The sequence below is a fragment of the Podarcis gaigeae genome, assembly GCF_964106915.1.
Source record: "Podarcis gaigeae genome assembly, chromosome: 6".
Classification (NCBI taxonomy): domain Eukaryota; kingdom Metazoa; phylum Chordata; class Lepidosauria; order Squamata; family Lacertidae; genus Podarcis; species Podarcis gaigeae.
Genome location: NC_139682.1, coordinates 20,568,507 through 20,587,071, shown reverse-complemented (window position 1 = coordinate 20,587,071; position 18,565 = coordinate 20,568,507). Strand labels below are relative to the sequence as shown.

At 43.4% G+C, this 18,565-nt stretch overlaps 1 protein-coding gene across 1 annotated transcript in view; it reads right to left on the bottom strand.

Annotated features, from left to right (window-relative positions):
• The window catches only part of PREX1 (phosphatidylinositol-3,4,5-trisphosphate dependent Rac exchange factor 1), a 219,292-nt gene that overhangs the window by 116,108 nt on the left and 84,619 nt on the right, over nucleotides 1-18,565 (bottom strand). Inside the window, exon 2 of the mRNA XM_083746110.1 lies at nucleotides 3,548-3,619. Within this exon, the coding sequence (XP_083602236.1) occupies nucleotides 3,548-3,619 (72 nt within the window). The remainder of the gene's footprint in view (nucleotides 1-3,547; nucleotides 3,620-18,565) is intronic.

The following is an 18,565-nucleotide window of genomic DNA, read 5'->3' as shown; positions in this document are numbered from 1 at the left end:
CACGTTGAGATGTTCCTCCATCATCAAACCCATTCAGCACTCTCAGTTCTGTCAATGTTAATCATAAGAGCATTCTGTCAATGTTAATCATAAGAGCATTAGGATGCAATAAAAGTCCTACTGGCCAATGATCTACCTAATCAAACATCCTGTGTCAAAGAGTGAACAGTCATATGTAGGTCACAAGCAGGACACAAGAGTAACAGCCCCACACTATTTCTGCTATTAAGAGATACACTGCCTCCGAACACTGAGGTTCCATTTAGTGATCATGTTTAACACTCACTGATGGACTTATCCCCCAAGAATGTGAGAACTTGTGTGGTTTAGAAACTGAACGAGGAGCAGAGATGCACTTTCAAATCTCTGCTCAGTTGTGAAGTTCACTGTGTGATCTTGACCCAATAGCCATCTTACAGCCTTAAAGCTACCTTAGAGGACTCTTCTGACAACAAAGTGGGGATCTATGTGCAGTGACCTAAAAATGCAGGGTGGAATTCAATGTAGTGTCAAGTGCAGGTACGCACTCATGAAAGTCCTCATGCAGGACTTCCCGCTTTTCTCACCCTGGTCACCCCCTACACTGCTTTTTGTAAACCACTTTGAGGGGCAAGGGTTTCATCAAGCACTATAGAAATTTTATGAAATAAAGAAATAAACCTGTCCTGGTTGTTCCCCAAACCCTCCAGAGCAAATTTATGGGGCACAAGGGGAGGAGAGGTGGACAGTCCTGCTGCCTGAGTGGACCTTGTTCTATGCATGCAACAACTTACTTGAATTTCACCCATAATAAATAAATGGAGAGGGAAAGTATAGTCTCCTTGTAAACTATCTAAACTTGATGTTTCAAAAGGATAAACTAGATACAGAATGGCAGATTCAATAGTAAATATGTACAAAGTCATTAACAAAGAACTGGAACAAAGAACTCTGAATTCGACAGATTTGAAATTGGTTATGAAATCTGGGGAAGCAAATCTTGTGGTCGCAAAGCAGAGCTCACTGAAAATGTCAGCAATGAAAAAAGAAATAGCAGATGAAATAGCAATATTTTTCATCGGCCAAAGAGCAAGGGGATGGAGCCAAATGTAGTGTTAGATATGATGAAGAAAGGGGATTGAAAGAAAAACAGCAAGTTTCATAAATCCATTTGATGAGTCTATGATGCGGGGATACTTAAGGACTACAGTGTACTTGGATTCACTTCAAATAAGATATTGCAGACCTGGAAAAAAAGATGTAGAAAAGGGCAACTGTGAGAAGAGAAGTTGTATTTGCCAAAAGGGCCAGCCCAAGACATTTTGCCACCTGAGACGAAAGTCAAGACAACAACACCGTCCCATTCTACACACAGAAATCAATTGGACTGGTAGTTGATTATTATTTCAACACTGGCAAAGGGACAGCATCTTCTACTTCACTTGAGGTCAACAGGCTAGCTAGGAGTACAGAGGTATCTAAGAGCCCCCCAGCAGGTGTCACCTGAGGAGGGTGCCTAACAATAGAGCTGCCCCTCCTTGCAAAACCTTTTGCAATTGAAGCACTGGCCAAAGGAGTGGGGAGAGGGCCTTGATAACCTTGTATGGAATTGCAAAGGTTAGCCTCTTGCATCAATGACCAAGTAGTGAAAAAGACCCTTTATTTTTACAAGAGCTTCTTAAATCCTCCCTGTGCTTCGGCAAAGAGATAAACCAAAAGCATCACTCTGCACCCACAAAGAGGCCTCAGGCAAAAAATGCATTCAATCAGTAGCGAACAGAAAATGAACTGATGTAATATGTGATTGCGGTGACAGATATATTTAGCACCTTTGGAGGTGATAAATCATTTGGAATAAAAGCAATGGAAATAATATCCATCAGCATTTTATCATCTGCTGCATCTGAAGACCAGAAAAAAAGCTTCACCTGCTGAACCTTTGCTTGTTCTCCAGGCAGCTGAATGAGGCCTGCAAGAAAAATGTTGCCCACCCAACCCAGATCTCACCCTAGAGAAAGAGCCATCAATGGCATGCACAGCTCCTCTCTCCAGGAGAGGAAGCAAGCATGAACTTCACTGGCTGCTGAGCAAAACAGCAACATAAGCAATTTGCAGCATCTAGGGTTGAAATCCCAAGAGAGTCTGTGTGTGCCTTTAAATTATGCACACTGAATTTTGCTGCAGTTCTCCCCTCCGTTTCCCCCTGGATCCTTTATTCTCCTCCCTAGTGAGTAGGACTCTAGGGGAGAGCACAGAGAAAGAGGATAGTTTTCCACCCCCTCTTGTAGCACTAGAACTCATGAACCTGAATGCTAGAAGATTCAAGATAAACAAGACAAAGCACTATAGAACTTACTCCGACAGAAGGCAATGGTGGCCACCAACTTGGATGACTTTAAAAGAGGACAAATACGTGGAGAATGATGCTAGCAATGGCTACCAGCTAGCCATGATGGCTGTGTTCCACCTCCACAATCAGAAGCCTTATGCTTCTAAATGCAAGTTGCTGGAAAGAGCAGGTGGGGGGAGTGCTGGCACACTCATGTCTGACTTGCAGGCTTCCCACAGCCATCTGGTTGGCCACTGTGAGAACAGCATGCTAAATGGGCTCTTGACCTGCACCTTCAGGACTGCGCTTATGTATGCTTCAAAGCATATGGTTAGAAGGGGTATACAACAGGATTGATGATCAAAAGAAGGAAACAAACCACTAGATATGTAGTCAGGATTCACATCTCCCAGCTTGGAAATGCAGGCTTCTAATTTTTTGGTCAAAGAGGAGAGTGAGTGTTATGACCTCTCAAATTCTTCTCCAGCTCAGGTTTTTAATCCAAGCAGAGATGAGTTCAACCCTTCTCCATGAGCCCCTGCACATTTACATTCCTTCAAAGTCCATTCTACCTGCTCACTGACTGTATTTCCCAGGCATGTGGAGCTGCACACCAAGAAACAGAGGGCTGAGAGACCTCCCTTCCAAGGTGCCTTATTGCGACTTCTTAATGCCAGACTAGGAGGTGGGGGTGAGGGTTGGAGGCTCATAGTGGAAGGATAACTGGATCCTGTTGCATCCTTGACGTGGAACACAATAGCATCAACATCAATTTGAACTGGATGAGATCAAGCCAATAATTTTATCAATTTATCCAGAAATGGCTCATTCATCAGTAGAAAACCCAACACTTTGCCTACCAATTTAATATTGACAACTATAGGTGCATCCAGGTAGACCTTCCCATTGGTCCCTGGGAGCAAAGGTTTGCCTAGGGTTGCTACACATTATTATTATCATCATCATCATCATCATCATCCAGCCAGTTTTCAACAACTACTTAACAGACAGAAAATAAGGTATAGATTTCCTCACTGTTGCATCACCATGCTAGGGAAAAAAATTACCTGTTTCTTTCTACCTGCATCTTTCAAAGGTGAAAAATCCCTGTGTATTTAACATAACATGGAAGTCCTTCATGAGCAGTGGCTAACAACTCACTGACCAGATGTATGCAAACCCAACCTGTTGCCATGCTCTAAATAATTCACAAAGAGATTGGTACTCTGAGAGACTTACCTTGATGTTGTCCTCTGTTATGTATTTTTCAGCTTTGTCCACAGCGCTCTGTCTGATTCGGTGGAGAAATGCCTATGGGGAACAAAAAGGGAAAAAGTGGGTTAGTGTCAAACAGATACTGGTAGATGGAATACTGTCCCACCAATCTCAGTCTGCCCTCAGCCAGCCCCCACCAACCTGCCTGCCTGCTTATACCCAGTGCTATTTTTCTAGAAAAAGAGGTGCCAGAATTCACCATGAACTCACCCTTGTTCTCTTAGAATGGCAATGGTGCCCACCTGAAAAGTGCCAGAACCAAGTTCCAGCGAGTTCTGGAAAAAGCCCTGCTTACACCCAGTCCAGGGGGTAGATATGGTGGTCAATTCTTTCCACTTATTCTCAGTGTTGCCCTTGTAGAAGTTAGCAGGGAGGATAATGGGGACAAAATTGGTAGCTTTACTTGCCATTGGCTTTGAATCCACTTACTATTTGAGCTCCCCGATTCCTGAAGTACCTGTCATAATGAGCACCAGCAACCATGGCTTCTATCTTTTGGGGTTTTTAATAGCATCCAACCATCAAGATACAAATATGAGGCTTCTTGGCACAAAGGACAGATCATGTTACATGCTCAAAACTATCAAAACATGCATTGCTTCACTAATGGGACGCTTTTCTTTAAAGTTGTTTGGGTTCCGACTGGCAAGAAGCAACGCCCGTGTCTCTTTTTACTTAGATACCTAGTACCAGCACACCAAAGGACACAATTGTTTGTTTATTCTTTCCAAGGTTTCCCATTTCTTCCTCTAGACATGGAACTGCTCTGACTTGATTAGGCAAGCGAGAGGCCTGGCTCTCATCATGTAAAGAGATGTGTGTCAAGGAAAAAGGGCGAAAGGGCTGAACAAAGCAAGAGTGGGAAAGAGGAGGCACATCCCTGAAATAGAGGCACACTGAAGCTAAGAAGCAGTTGCCCGGTTTTACCCTGATGTTAGAGAGGTGACACCCGTGACCCATAAACAGCACTTGATTGTAGTCTCTCCTCCGCAAACACTTCACTTTCAATGGTGCCTTTGTTTAATACGAGTTCATCCACACACTCTGAACATATGACTGCAGTAAGTGCTGGGTTAGACCATGGTCCAATCCAGTCCTGCATCCTGTTTTTCAAAAGCAGCAGCCAGCCAGATGCTCCTGTGAATCTCACAAGCGGAGGAGCATGAAGGAAACAGGCTTCCCTTGTCATTCATCCACATTACGGGGGGGGGGGGCTCTCCTTTGCTTGTTTCGTAGTTCCTCCAAGGCCTGGGTCAAGTTCTTTTTGTGGGCGTCAATTACAGAAAATTGCTGATGATGATGACAACAAAAACCTGCCTCTCCTGGATCCTTCTTTTCACACCTGGACTGTTCTAATTGATCCCAGCAGATTTCCTCCCCGAAGGCTGTCTGAGTCAGGCTCTTAACTTCTTTCCCCATAGAGAAGTGGGGAAGGCATTGTTTGGAGCAGAAAAAATAACCCTTTTTCTTGACCTTCCTCCTGAAATATCAGTGTATACATAAGAATACCAGGCACTGTGTTATGCCGAGTCAGACCGTTGGTCCATTTAACTCAGTACACTGACTGGAAGCAGCTCTCCAGATTTTCAGGATGAGTTCTCTCCCAGCCGTACCTGGAGATGCCCGGGATTAAACTTTGGTCCTTCTACCACTGAGATAAAAAGGTAAAGGGATCCCTGACCATTAGGTCCAGTCGTGACCGACTCTGGGGTTGTGGCGCTCATCTTGCTTTATTGGCCGAGGGAGCCGGCATACAGCTTCCGGGTCATGTGGCCAGCATGACTAAGCCACTTCTGGCTAACCAGAGCAGCACTCAGAAACGGTGTTTACCTTCCCGCCGGAGTGGTACCTATTTCTCTATTTGCACTTTGACGTGCTTTCGAACTGCTAGGTTGGTAGGAGCAGGGACCGAGCAACGGGAGCTCACCCCGTCGTGGGGATTCAAACCACTGACCTTCTGATCAGCAAGTCCTAGGTTTAACCCACAGCGCCACCTGCATCCCACCACTGAGATACACCCCTTCTAAAAGCAAAGAAGGGTTGTTGTTGTTGTTGTTGTTAACCTATTTCTCCACAAAGGATGCTTATTGGAAGTTTTTAAGGGACTCTGTCAATTCCCTCTCTCCCCTACCCTTAATTTTCCTTTCACACCAACTTACACATTTTTTCATATTCAGTGAACCCCCCCCCCCCTTGAATACTCAGAAACTACTACATTACTAAATTAATAATACTGGCAGCTGACAGAACATTAAGTGACAGACTATTTCAGTGAGAATTAGTTTTAGATGCTTTTACTTAAAATCTAGTGTTGGTTATTGGTTTCTTCTACTCTTGTTTTCTGTTACACAGTAAAACTCGGGTCATGCTTAGGTCTCCCTTCAGATTTCTAGGCTCTGGATAGTTAATAATGAACAAACAAACAATAGCCAAAGGCAGTGGACCAGCTGTGACATTCGAGAAGCTCGTTTGCAATGTCAAGATTAAACCCTAAATAGCATGTAGCGATTATGGGACTAAAACCAAGAAGATGAAATGTTACATCCCTCCTCTTCTCTCTGTAGGGAAGGGAGATAAGAGATAGCAAGTGAAAATGAAATCAGATAAACCCATCAAGGAAAAAATCCGCTAGGATCAATTAAAATAATCCAGGCATAACAGGAGGAGTGTCAGGTTTTTCTGTCTGTCATCATTAACTGCTTTGTATAATTGACTCCTACACAAAGAACTTGTACCAGGCCCTAGAGGAATTGTGTGTGGGCAAAAAGAGATTATTTACTCCCATGTGGGAAAGGTTTTGGGTGCAGTTGTTTTTGAGGCAACCAACAATTGCAAAAGCGATTTTATTTGCAGCAAGTAAATCAAATTTAAGCCTTTTGGCGTGAGAACTTGTTTATGGATTGCAAAGAGCTCACACTACCTGTCCTGTGGGTATATTCCCTCTTGCATCCTGTTGTCCTTTCTATATATACCCTTGACATTTTGCTACCTTTACATTTGACATGATGAAGAGTAGCATGGAACTCAAAAGCTTTACACACACATTACATTTGAATTGTTTTAAAATACAGGGGGTCGGGGGGCATTCAGGTGGCTGGTGCCAAGTTATGTAAGCGTTTCTCCTCTGCAGCTGTCCCTATACAGAAGTTTCTTACTCCTGTTCCCAGACAAACTTGCTTTTGCTCTGGCAACCACAACCAGCACTCATTGGCAGGGGACAGCTCCATGCAATGGTCTTTGATGTGTTTCTAATGAAAGCCACCTTGGGGATCCATCTGAATTGCAAGGTGGGAGAGATGTCAAATAAATATATATAAATTCAGGTCCTGTGAATCATTGTGATGTGAATATTTGTGTGTTCCACTGCCTTCTTCCTGCACCACCACATTCACTGGGGGGGGGGGGGACGACGCATTACAGCACAGTGGTACCTTGGTTTACAACCATAATCTGTTCCGTTTGTACACCAAAACAGGTTGTAACCCAAGGAGTGCTTTTGCCAATGGTGCCTCAAAAAAAATTTGTTCGTAATCCAAAAAAAATGGGTTGTAATCCAAAAAAAAAGTTTGCAAAGCGGGACACGCACTTCCGGGTTTGACGTGTTTGAAATCCAAAACGTATGCAAACCAGACTGTTTGCAAACCAAGGTACCACCGTACTATGGCTGATGCATCTCAATTCTCTGTCTTGGGTGAGACATGTCTTGAAGCCTGGAGTCAAGTCTTACTTAATAAAAGTGGTGGTGTTGAGTGGCTGATTCTAAACTTAAGAGAGTAGGTCTTCCTTTTATGTTAACTATGAAAGTATACATAAGACTCACTCAATCTGGAGAAATCCCATCAGCCTCGGCCAGCATACCGAAGGGCATGACCACATTGGCTACACCTCCACTTTTGTGTGTATGCCCCAGTTGCAAGGCAAACAAGGAGGTTTGTTTTTCTTAAAAACCTGACTGACTCCTGTAATGATATAATATTTACTCGTGCATTACAACTTGCTCCGAAATACGGCCAGCCTCCCAACTGACACAGAGCTAACTCTCTCCCATGTCATGCATGTTTACACAAGGTGTAAATGCCGGAGAAGTCTCAGACGAGTCTTCAAAAAATCCGGGGACTAAGGGCAGCCTGCATAATACATGGCTGTCAAGTACACGATGTTTCGTAAAACATAATAATCAACTTTTCTGCTATTTAAAAAAAATGAAAGGAGTGGGATCTATCTTCTGGAGCACCATTCTTGCACTTCAAACTACATCACTAGTGAAACACAGAGAATAAGGGCAGGATCTTGCCAAAATAAATAAAATAAAACAGTGCTCCTCAAAAGAAAAAGCAAATATCGCACACTAGAGTGAAAGTGAGACAAATGAGAGAAAGTACTAGAATCAGTATGAGACACAGAAATGCGCTTTTAAAATACGTAGTCAAATATGTAGCAGTGCACAAGAAAAATACTACTGCAAATCTTGAGGAATGGCCTTTGGGGGCAGGGCAGAGAGAAAATAAGAAATAACTGAATGAGAAATGAAAGCAAACACTGAAAGAGCTTTTCCAATGCTTGGCAAAGTGTCGTCAATCTAAGTACCATAGCAAAAAAACCAAGAATACTTAGTAGGAATCTAAAATTTCCTAAGCATTTAAGGCTTTTCACAAGCATCACAGCAGTCACTATGATTTTGAAGTTGTTCAAAAGCTTTTTAGCTGTGCTAAGATGAAGGTATTTACCTGCTCTTGATTTCCAAAGCAACCCTATCAATGCTGGTGGAGAGGGGGATTCGGTGGCTGAGCTATCTCTACTGCCTAAGCACAACTGGCTTGCTGCGCTCAGGGCAGGAGGGGAGCAGCTTTACATTTTCCATTTCCATCCTTCCTCCTTTTTTTCTTTTCCACTTCCCCTTCTGTTGCAGATAATGGGAAGGAACTAACTACACCAACTCCATCGGAAGAGTCCATTTTAGGGCCCGTGGCTCCCATCCACCACTCCCTGGCTCGCTGAAAAGCGGCTCCTGTCAGCAGCTGAGGGATCCCACTGCCATCCATACGGCGCTCCAGCGGCGCCGGTGGCAAACCGCTATGTACAGCGCATGTTGCGACGCATTGTATGTAGCGGGTTGACGCCAGCGCTGCCAGAGAGCCGTATGGACGGTAGCAGGATCCTCTGCTTGCAGCTGTAGCAGCAGCGGAGGCATCCCACTGCCGTCCATAAGGTGTTTGGGGGCGCCGGCGGCAAACCACTATGTACAGTACATGTGCGGCCTTGCTACGCACAACACATGCATGCGACACCGCGCATGCGTTGTACGTAGCAGTTTGCCGCCAGCGCTGCTCAAACGCTGTACAGATGTTGGCGGGATCCTCTGCTCACGGCTGCAGCCACGAACGGAGGATCTGCCACATGCAGCTGCGCAATGGCTGCTCGTGCTGCCGCACCCGGGCCAGGGTGGCAGGGCAAGCACCGCACGGGGTGCCTTCTTGTCACCCCCCCAGACATGGAACCCGGGGCGCACCGCTACCCCCCACCCCCACCATGCAACACCACTGCATGACAGATGGCCATCCAACCTTTGCTTTAAAACTTCCAGTGAAGGAGAATCCACCACTTCTCGTGGGAGTCTGTTCCACTGTCAAACAGCTCTTACTGTCCAAAAGTTCTTCCTGATTTGATAATGCTATTATAATAGTTTTAATATAGAATGAATATAATATTTTATGAGACTATAACAACAAAAACAAAAATAATACTATTAATACTTATAAGAATAAGCATGTTGATAATAATAGTATTAATACTAATTCTAATACTGATCTAAACTGCTAAGGTTCTTGGGCTTGCTGATCAGAAGGTTGGTGGTTCGAATCTGCACGATGAGATGAGCGCCCGTTGCTCTGTCAACCTAGCAGTTCGAAAGCACACCAGCGCAGTGGGAAGGTAAATGGTGTTTTCATGCACTCTGGCTTCCATCACGGTGTTCCGTTGTGCCAGAAGTGGTTTAGTCATGCTGGCCACATGACCAGGAAAGCTGTCTGTGGACAAATGCTGGCCTGAAAAGTGAGATGAGCACCTCACCCCATAGTTACCTTTGACTAGACTTAACCATCCAGGGCTACCTTACTATTATTAGCACGGCTATGAATTATAATAGAATGTACTGTAAGCCATCTTGGAGCTGTTTCTTAACTTGAGTGCTCCAGAATACTTTAACCAATAAATAAATCATAAAAATAAATACAATACCCTTATAAGGTAGGCCAATCTGATCATTTCCACATTGTGTGTGTGCTTGTGCTGAACCTAAGCTACTTAATGAATTCATATGTCAAATGAAATTTGGGGTGGTAAGATTCCAATACGCAGAGCTTGTGGCATTGTGCAGGAGTCTGAAAAGACTTATTTTAGAATGAACACTACCACCTTCTCCTCATCGCTGGGATCACTGAAAGGGGCCACCATTCTGCTCAAGGCATTGGCCCAAAGAAAAGCCATATCCATACACACTCATCTACCAAGAAAATAGATGACGGAACATACACAGAACTAAAAAAAAGTATGTAAGTTGAAGCAAATTCAAAACACTTGAGAAATACTACTCCACTCCCCTGTGTATTGCATTAGAACTGAAATTAAGTCTGCTTACAGAAAAGCTTTGATTTAATCCTCCAGGACAAAGTTTCCTTCTTGCTTTAAGTAGCTGAGCTACAATATAATTTCAAATTTGCACATATTGCAATGTATTAGCAGGTTCGAATAAGGTAAGCTCCCCCCACCTGCAACCACACGCACACATATCTAAAAAAGCTTGCAATCCCCTTTGTATAGGATTAGCTTGGTAGAGTAGCATATTATTTATGTATTAAACCTGCTTTCCCCTCTACATATTAACTGTGCTTTCATCACCATACAATAAACAGACAGCATAGCACTACAACAGTGTTTTGTGCTCATCAACAAGCTTTGAGACTTTGCTTTGAAACTTTTCCGGCGGGGTGCCAGTTCACACAGGAACTACAAAGGACTCCCACTCTCCCCATTCTGGTCCTTCTCTCCTCTCCTGAAAGGCTAGAATCCTGCCCCTAGAAACTCTAATGCGCAAGCAGCAATGAAGCCAGAGGGATTTGCCAGCACATAACTGATGGCAGGCTTCCACCCATACCACCAGCCCTGTTTTACTCTCCACAGAAGAAATCTAAAGCAGCCAAGATCAAACAATGGGTTTAAAATAAAATAAAAACTGTGAATTTACAGACTAAGGAGACTGCCAGACACAGATGGTTCCTGCTGTTTTCAAACGTCAATCTTCTTCAGCGTTTGCCAGCTATTGGGCCATCACTCCCTTTCATAACATCAGTTACATCACAATGAAAGCCGCACATGGCAGCGAAATTGGCAGTTCTCTGACTAGCACAGAGGGAAGAACCCCAGAGGATCCAAACAGCATCTATCCCTCCTTTCAATTGGGTGGTCTCGACAGCGACTGAAAGTATTCAGTAGATAGCTAAACCCTTCTGACTCCAGCTGCCACGTCCCATCATCCAGGCAGGATATGCTAAGCATAGGGACTTCCTAATAGGTGGACCTAAGAAGGACCTGCAACAAAATACTGCAATGTGGAATGGTCTTGTTCAGTTGTCGTTGGCTGCCATGCCTTCTTTCCAAACATCCCAGTCCCCCTACCTCTCAATTTTCCATCCCCTTCCCCAATAAATATTATGTGGTCACCGAGCATGGTCAGTCTCCATTCGGCCATTTGGGTGCACTTGAGTTCACTATTTGTATATATGACTTTTCCTAGCCCCAAGTTGTTGTTGTTGTTGTTGTTGTTGTTGTTATGCTCTGCCCATCTGGTTGAGTTTCCCCAGCCACTCTAGGCAGCTTCCAGCAAAATATAAAAACATAATAAAACACCAAACGTTAAAAACTTCCTGAAATCATCATCATCATGAGTTTGACCAAAATGCGGGAGGCAGTGGAAGACAGGAGTGCCCTGGCGTGCTCTGGTCCAAGGGGTCATGAAGAGTCGGACACGACTAAACAACTAAACAACAACAACAACAACAATATACCTCAGTGCGATCAGGATATCACATAGAGAAAGGACAAAGCTCATACTCGAGTCTATGTTGTAGACAGGAAGGACTCATGTCATTCCTCCACTATATATTTATTCTTACTGTATTCTTATTCTTATTAGCTTTTTTCACAAACAGGGACCTAAAGCAACTTACAAAAACGAAACCGTTGTATTTCATCACTGCCCACAGCTGAACATATGAACTGGGGCCTACAGTCCTTCGTACATCATCATCAGAGAATTCAACATTGCTCTTAACAGAGTTAATTAGGAAAGATTAATTTGAAGCAACCCTGACTTTGTTTATTCACAGACAATGCTAAGTGCATTGCTTTTCAGGTCTTCAGCAAAGTCATCCTTTGTTGTCTAGGTCCTGTCATCAAGGTCAATGCAGAGCACGAGGGGGAGGGGGGAGAGGGAGCACTTAAATGGTCCACTGACCTGGACATAACCTACAATCAGCTAACTTGCTGCAGGGAGCAGCCATGTATCTGTGAATCATGCATACCAAATGTACTTTTGAAATCTAGGTGAACCAAACCAAGGTACTGGGAGCATTTTCATCAGGTATGGAGTAGTATTTGCAGCCAAACACCCCTGCTTGCTGTTAACTGCAAATTTCTGTCCAACTCCCACCCAAGCAATGGCATATGATATTTTTATACAGTAAGATAGGATTGAGGTAGGGATAAAGCCCCTGTTTGTTCTAAGGCTCATTCTGCCCCTGTTTCAACCAGGAAAGGGTTAATGAAATCCTCCCAGGTCTCAGAGGAAGAAGATGTTCATGGATACAAGAAATTAATTAGCAATCCAGCACAGATTTGCATCTGAGGAAGTCAGTGCTTGGGGTGGGGGGTGATCTCCAGTACCCTTTAAGGGAGAAGTGTTAAGGCACTAGATTAGTTCAAAATTACTTCACTTTCATAACTGCAGTCTAGCAATGTCTGCCCTGATTTGTTTTTTTTAGTGTCCTGTGTTGGTATGATATTATTATTAGTATCTATTTTACAATATACTACATAAATGTTAGGCAGGCACCCTTGTTCTACTGTTTTAGACACCTGCTAAAAAGCATTTCTATATAAACCAATCTTTCTGCAAGGTTCCTGTGGAAAAAAACAGGCTTGCTTCCGAGTAAATTATGTTTAGGATTGTAAATATGTTCAGGGTGGACTCAAGTACCCAGCTTCTTGCAACTTGGTACCCTCCAGATATTGTTAGACTACAACTCCCATCACCCTTCACTCCTGGCCATGCTGGCTGGGGCTTATGGGAGTTGGAGTTCAACAACATCTGGAGGGCACCAGGTTGCAAAAGGCTGGGTAATTTATGACAGGAAACAGAATGAGAACCCTTTCCTCTCCTTGCTTCCTGTGCATTATATTACTTTCAAAGAACAGCTATAGTGGCTTATCTTTATAAAGAGCTGATCCACCCTCTGAAAAGGAAATGAAATGCTAGATTACTAAGAATTTGATGGCAGAAGCAGAGGACGGATGGATGGACAGACAGACAGACACACAGACACACACAGACACACACAGACACACACACACACACAATATTATGTGGAAACCAATATATTCCACCAAGATTTATTGGTCAACATTCAGATAGGGGCTTGCCCACCATCTTTTGTTCAGCAAAATATTGACTTAGAACACAATCCCACAAGTTCAGTTCTCTTGGGCAAGCGCCGCTGAAATGAATGGGACCTGCTCTAATGCACATCCCATACATTTCAATGGGGCTTCGGCATCAATGCTTCGCATAGGGTGGTTTCGTATGTTCTTGGCTTAGTGACTGTGGTTTATTGGAACAAAAAACCCACCATAATCCCCGGTACAAGATGTAGCATTAAGGCAGGGCATCATGGATTGTTGCCTCTGTGCACTAGTAGGAAGGAAACAAAAAGTCCATGAAGGTACATTCACAGTAATTCATTCACTGTGCTATGTGACCTGGACCACTGGAGTGGTAACTCAATGGCTGGGTAGCACATCTTCAGAATGGAGGCAAGGCAGAGCTCCTTTAGCTGAGAAGTCTTTCAACTCCTGTAAATTCCCCGCATACGAAAAATTTTCATGTTAGGAAAAGGATAGCTAGAACCCTCCTTTATGAACCTCACATGCACTAAAGTCTCCAAAGCCAGCCTTGCTCCAAATACCAGCATCTGATTTTAACCAAGCTGGCCAAAGGGTATTCTCAATGGTGCCATCCTTTTTATGGAGCTTAGAGGCGAGAGTGGCCGGTACGCGGTGTACAAAGCACCATCCAAGCATCTTAGGGATTCCACTCCAGATCTGTGTAGGGTTTACTCCTTAGCCATTTCTTCTCCCAAAGATATGCCACAAAGCAGCAGAGAACTTTCTTAATGTGGACACAAAGATTTATTTTCTCAATGCTGGGATTATGGAGCATCCTCCATCTGGTTGAAGGGAGAAAATCTAAAACCTGATACATTCCTTTCCCCCTCTATGTATTAGATAATGTATCCTTAATATGGTTCATTTGGCTGCAATCCAAATGCATACCGAGATCGCCCTGCTGTGGATTCTTCCACCTCAGAAAACTGGCAGACAACAGCAATCAGTTTATGTATGAGTGTCTGAAAGCTAAAAGATCGACCCATTAAGTGTAAATGGGAAAGCAATCAAAATCCAGGCTACTGTGCAAAAGAAGCTATTATATGAACCTCTTCATTCACTGGTAATATATATATATATATATTTCCTTGCATTGGGAAAGGAGCTTTTCTTGTTGTATATATATAAACACTAGATAGAAACATTCACCACCCGGTACAGCCTTGGTGCACAAAAACTAACACTCGGGGATTTTCAACACAACCAGACAGACAGAAATACATAATTTTATTTGTATGTTGCTTTTCCACAGTTCAAGCAATGCTCAAGGCAGCTTACAAAACCCGGGGGGTGGGGGTGGGAAAATACATAACTGCAACATGACAAAAGTAGTCACAAACAATAAATTAAACATTTTGTAAAAAATACACAACCAAGCTGAACCATTTCCACGTAAATCACAAGATCTAAAATGACCAAAAACCAACAACAACAACAACCACCCCCAAAAAAACCCCAAGCACCCCCCCAACCCAACAGTCTGTTCAGCAGCCTCAAGCTCTTGAAGCTGGAATAAGTCCTAGGCCTAGTCAGGATCCTACAGCCTACATCTTTGCTCTTAGCCAGGGTGATGTAATGACTACAATGCCAGTCCAGAACTGAGGAGATTCCTCTTCCAATTTCTGCTCATCCTTCAAGCTCACTGGCTGATCCTGGGCCTGTCTCTCCACTCACCTCACCCTAACCTACTCTCAGGAGCTCCCTTGAGCTCCTGGGAGATAAGGAAGGGCATCTTCAGCGTCTTTGGGGCTCAATTCAGTCTGACTGTGTTGTTGTGCATCATAGCTCAGGTCCTCAGAGTCAAGACAATTCTACCTGCTCCTTGGTATAAACTCCGAGATCTACAGTCCCTCGACTGAGCAAGACCATCAGGGACTCACCAGGATTGCAGACAACAGTCTCTCCCAGCCCTTCCTGGACACTGAACCCGGGATGCTCTGCCACTGAGCTACAGCCCTTTTACTTTTACCAGGTACTTTATTTATTTATCTATTATATTTATATCCCACCCTTCCTCCCAAAGGAGACCAAGGCAGCAAATAGCAAGTGAGAAAACATCTTCAAAAATCTTACTAACAGCCTGTTGTGCTTGACAAGAATACAGTATGCTACTGAAATTTCAAAAAACAAGCACTTTTGAGTTTCAAATTAATGCCTGGTTCAATGGCCAGACAATTCTGGGTGACAGGAATTTGCAAGGCACATGAATGGCAGGCTTCAAGTCCTTGGCTTTGCTATCTTTGGCTGGTGACAATGGTAGCTAAGTAGCATTCAGAAACCCTAGTACAACCAGAAGGTGAGAAGAGGATCAAAGTCAACTGCCATAGATCCTCTGAGTCTAAATGGACTGTAGGAAGCCAATGACTGGCTGGGGCAACCATTGCAATTTTGGTGGAAAAGGGTCACTAAACAAATACACAGCTTAGCTCTCGCTTCCACGTTGCTCCTCCTTGTTTAAATTGTTTAAATCATTTCCCGGTACCCTCCACTGCTTTTGTTTCAAGGGATTAAAGCAAAGCTATCCTCCCTCTCTTCATTTCTTCCCCGAGTGCCTGCTCTTGCAAAAACACAATCGTATCACATGCTGCCTCAAATGCCAGTTTCCTCTGGGTCAGGGAAAAGAATCAGGCCATTCTTTTTTAAAACATGAAGAGGAAGTTGAAGAGGAAAGAAGCCCGCTAGTGTACATTACAATGAAATGCTAATCAAGAATCTACCCTCTCCAGCATTCCCATAGATTTGGCCTCATTCTGGGAACTCCTGTTGGTTGCTTACTCTGATGTCTTGGCAGGGAGCCCAGCGGTCCTTTTGTGACTTCACAGGCTTTGTGATTCACTGGAGCCAGTCTGGAATCCAAGTCTCATACACCCTATGGGATGCATGCGCAAATTACTGATTGAGAATTCACCAGCGCTTCTTCGGTGCTTCCTTTGAATCAGCACAAGCTTCACACCACTGCAGTAAATGCAACCGCAATTGTACTCATAGGAAAACAGGAAGCTGCCTTATTCCTGAGTCAGATCATTGGTCCATCGACTATCTACACGGACAGGCAGTGGCTCTCCAGGTCTCTTCCAGCCCCATCTGGAGATGGTGGGCATTGAACTTGAGACTTTCTGCACGCTTCACCCATGCAATTGCAACAGATGCATGAATGTGGAAAAAAGACATTGCTCCACATCACAAAATAAACATAAGGAGAAGTGCTGGGGTGAGATTCTACTTCATAATGTTAAACCTGAGTTGAGGCTGTAGAACTTCAGACTGCAAGTTGGGACTCACATGACTGAATAATCCTCCATGCAAAAAAAAAGATTTTCACAATGAAAACTAGAAAGGGGGGGGGTTCTTATCTAGCCTTGTCCCTGAAATGCCAATTTTCTATATCAAGAGAATCTTCTCTGCGTCTGGGAACATGCAATCATGGAAGTCCTGCCTGCATTCTAGTAGAATGATGCTAGAAGCCTTGAAGATTAGAGAGACTAAGTCTGGTTGAGCAGTTCTTCTAAAGCTACAATAGGTAACTGGGTAAGAAAAATACCCACACCCATTTTAGGCACTTCTCCAATTCTAGGGGACTCAAAGGCACACCATTTTGTCACATTCTGGTTGGCCAAATAAACATATTGCCCTAATATGGATTTTGGAATTATTATTCTGAGTCAATATAGCTACGTTTACAAAAAGTTATTAGGCCTTGACTGGAATGCACAGTCAAGTACTCCTTCCCCTTCCCACTGTAAAGGTATGACAACTTTTCTGCTCTGCCAAAGCTACGGCACTCTTTTCTGAACAGTAAGCATAGCAGCTGTTCAGGGCCTCTGTTTTTAGGTCTGTAGAAACCAAAATCTTTTGCCATGAAAACGGGCTACTTGACAGCCACGGATTTTAAAAAGGTAGGGCTATTATCCCACTTCTCCAACTTCAGCATACAGAACAGCCCCTTCTGCAAAAAGCACATTAACTGTGCAGTCTAATAATGTGCCACTGAGCTGACTTGCTGTGTTAATCTGCCTATTCATTTAGCTTTCTATTCTGTGTTCTTTCTGGCTGTCCTTCCATTAGCTGCTGACAAGTAGCACCTCCTTTCTGGCCAAGAAATGAACACAAGGAGTCCCCTTTGATGCTGATGCTCCTCTCCAGCTACCAGCTCCAGCTATCAGCTTCCCCCAATCTTCTCCCAAATGCCGCCCAGAGTGCCCACAGTACATTCCCCGTGAGCTACCCTTTCTTCCCCTGGCCTCCCAGCCTCAAAGAAACTCCAGATAGTCTTGCCAGCCCCAGATCTCCCACCAGAGCTTCCCAGGCCAAGGCAAATAGCTGATTTAACACTTCACTCCCCAATTTGCACACTGGATTGAATGTAGCCTTTGCAAGCCTCCTAATCGCAGCTGTGAGCTCAGCCGAGTGCCAGCCACAGCAAATTCACACACAGCGGTGCTTTTATTTGTAATTAAATATTTAGAGTGGGAAAATGCCCCTGAATTTAATAAAAGCAACACTCTGGGATTGCCAGGGGAGTGTGGTATATCCGCCAAACCCCTCTCAGAATTCCCTACATCAAACTAAGCTTTCAGCCATAGCCAGCTAAATAAATGGTTTCGTAATGAAAATAATAATAATAATAATAATGTTGCATTCAAGGCATCAGCAAGTTTCAGGACTGCACAGTCAGATTACGTCATATGAAACCAAGTAAAAAAATACTTTGATCTAATCATACGTTGCATTTGATTGATTAACTAGCAGATTTGGAGGAAGGGATTCTATTTTTTTAAAATAAAATTTATTAAAATTTCAAAAAAATTACAGAAATAAAGAAGAAAAAAAGAAAAAAAACAGAAAATACAAAATACATAAAAAGTAAAAACAATTAAAAAGAAATCCATCTTTCCAAATCTTGTCTTTCATTTACTTGTTTGCTTGACCTCCTCACACCTCCCTTTTTTGTATTCTAGTTCAATTGATTATTTCAGCAAATCCTTTCCATTCTTGTTTTTATCTTGCTAATTTATCTTAATATATTGTAACTTTACATTCTGACCTGTTAACTATCCATTCTTTCTTAACCTTATATAACATTACTGCAAAAGCCACATTATATCATTCCAACATCCTTTTAGCATTCCTTAATTTTACAGTGTTTCTGTAGATAGTCTTTAAATTTTTCTTCCAATGTTCTTCTACTGACTCTTCTCCCTGGTCTCGGATTCTGCCAGTCATTTCCGCCAGTTCCATATAGTCCACCACCTTCATCTGCCATTC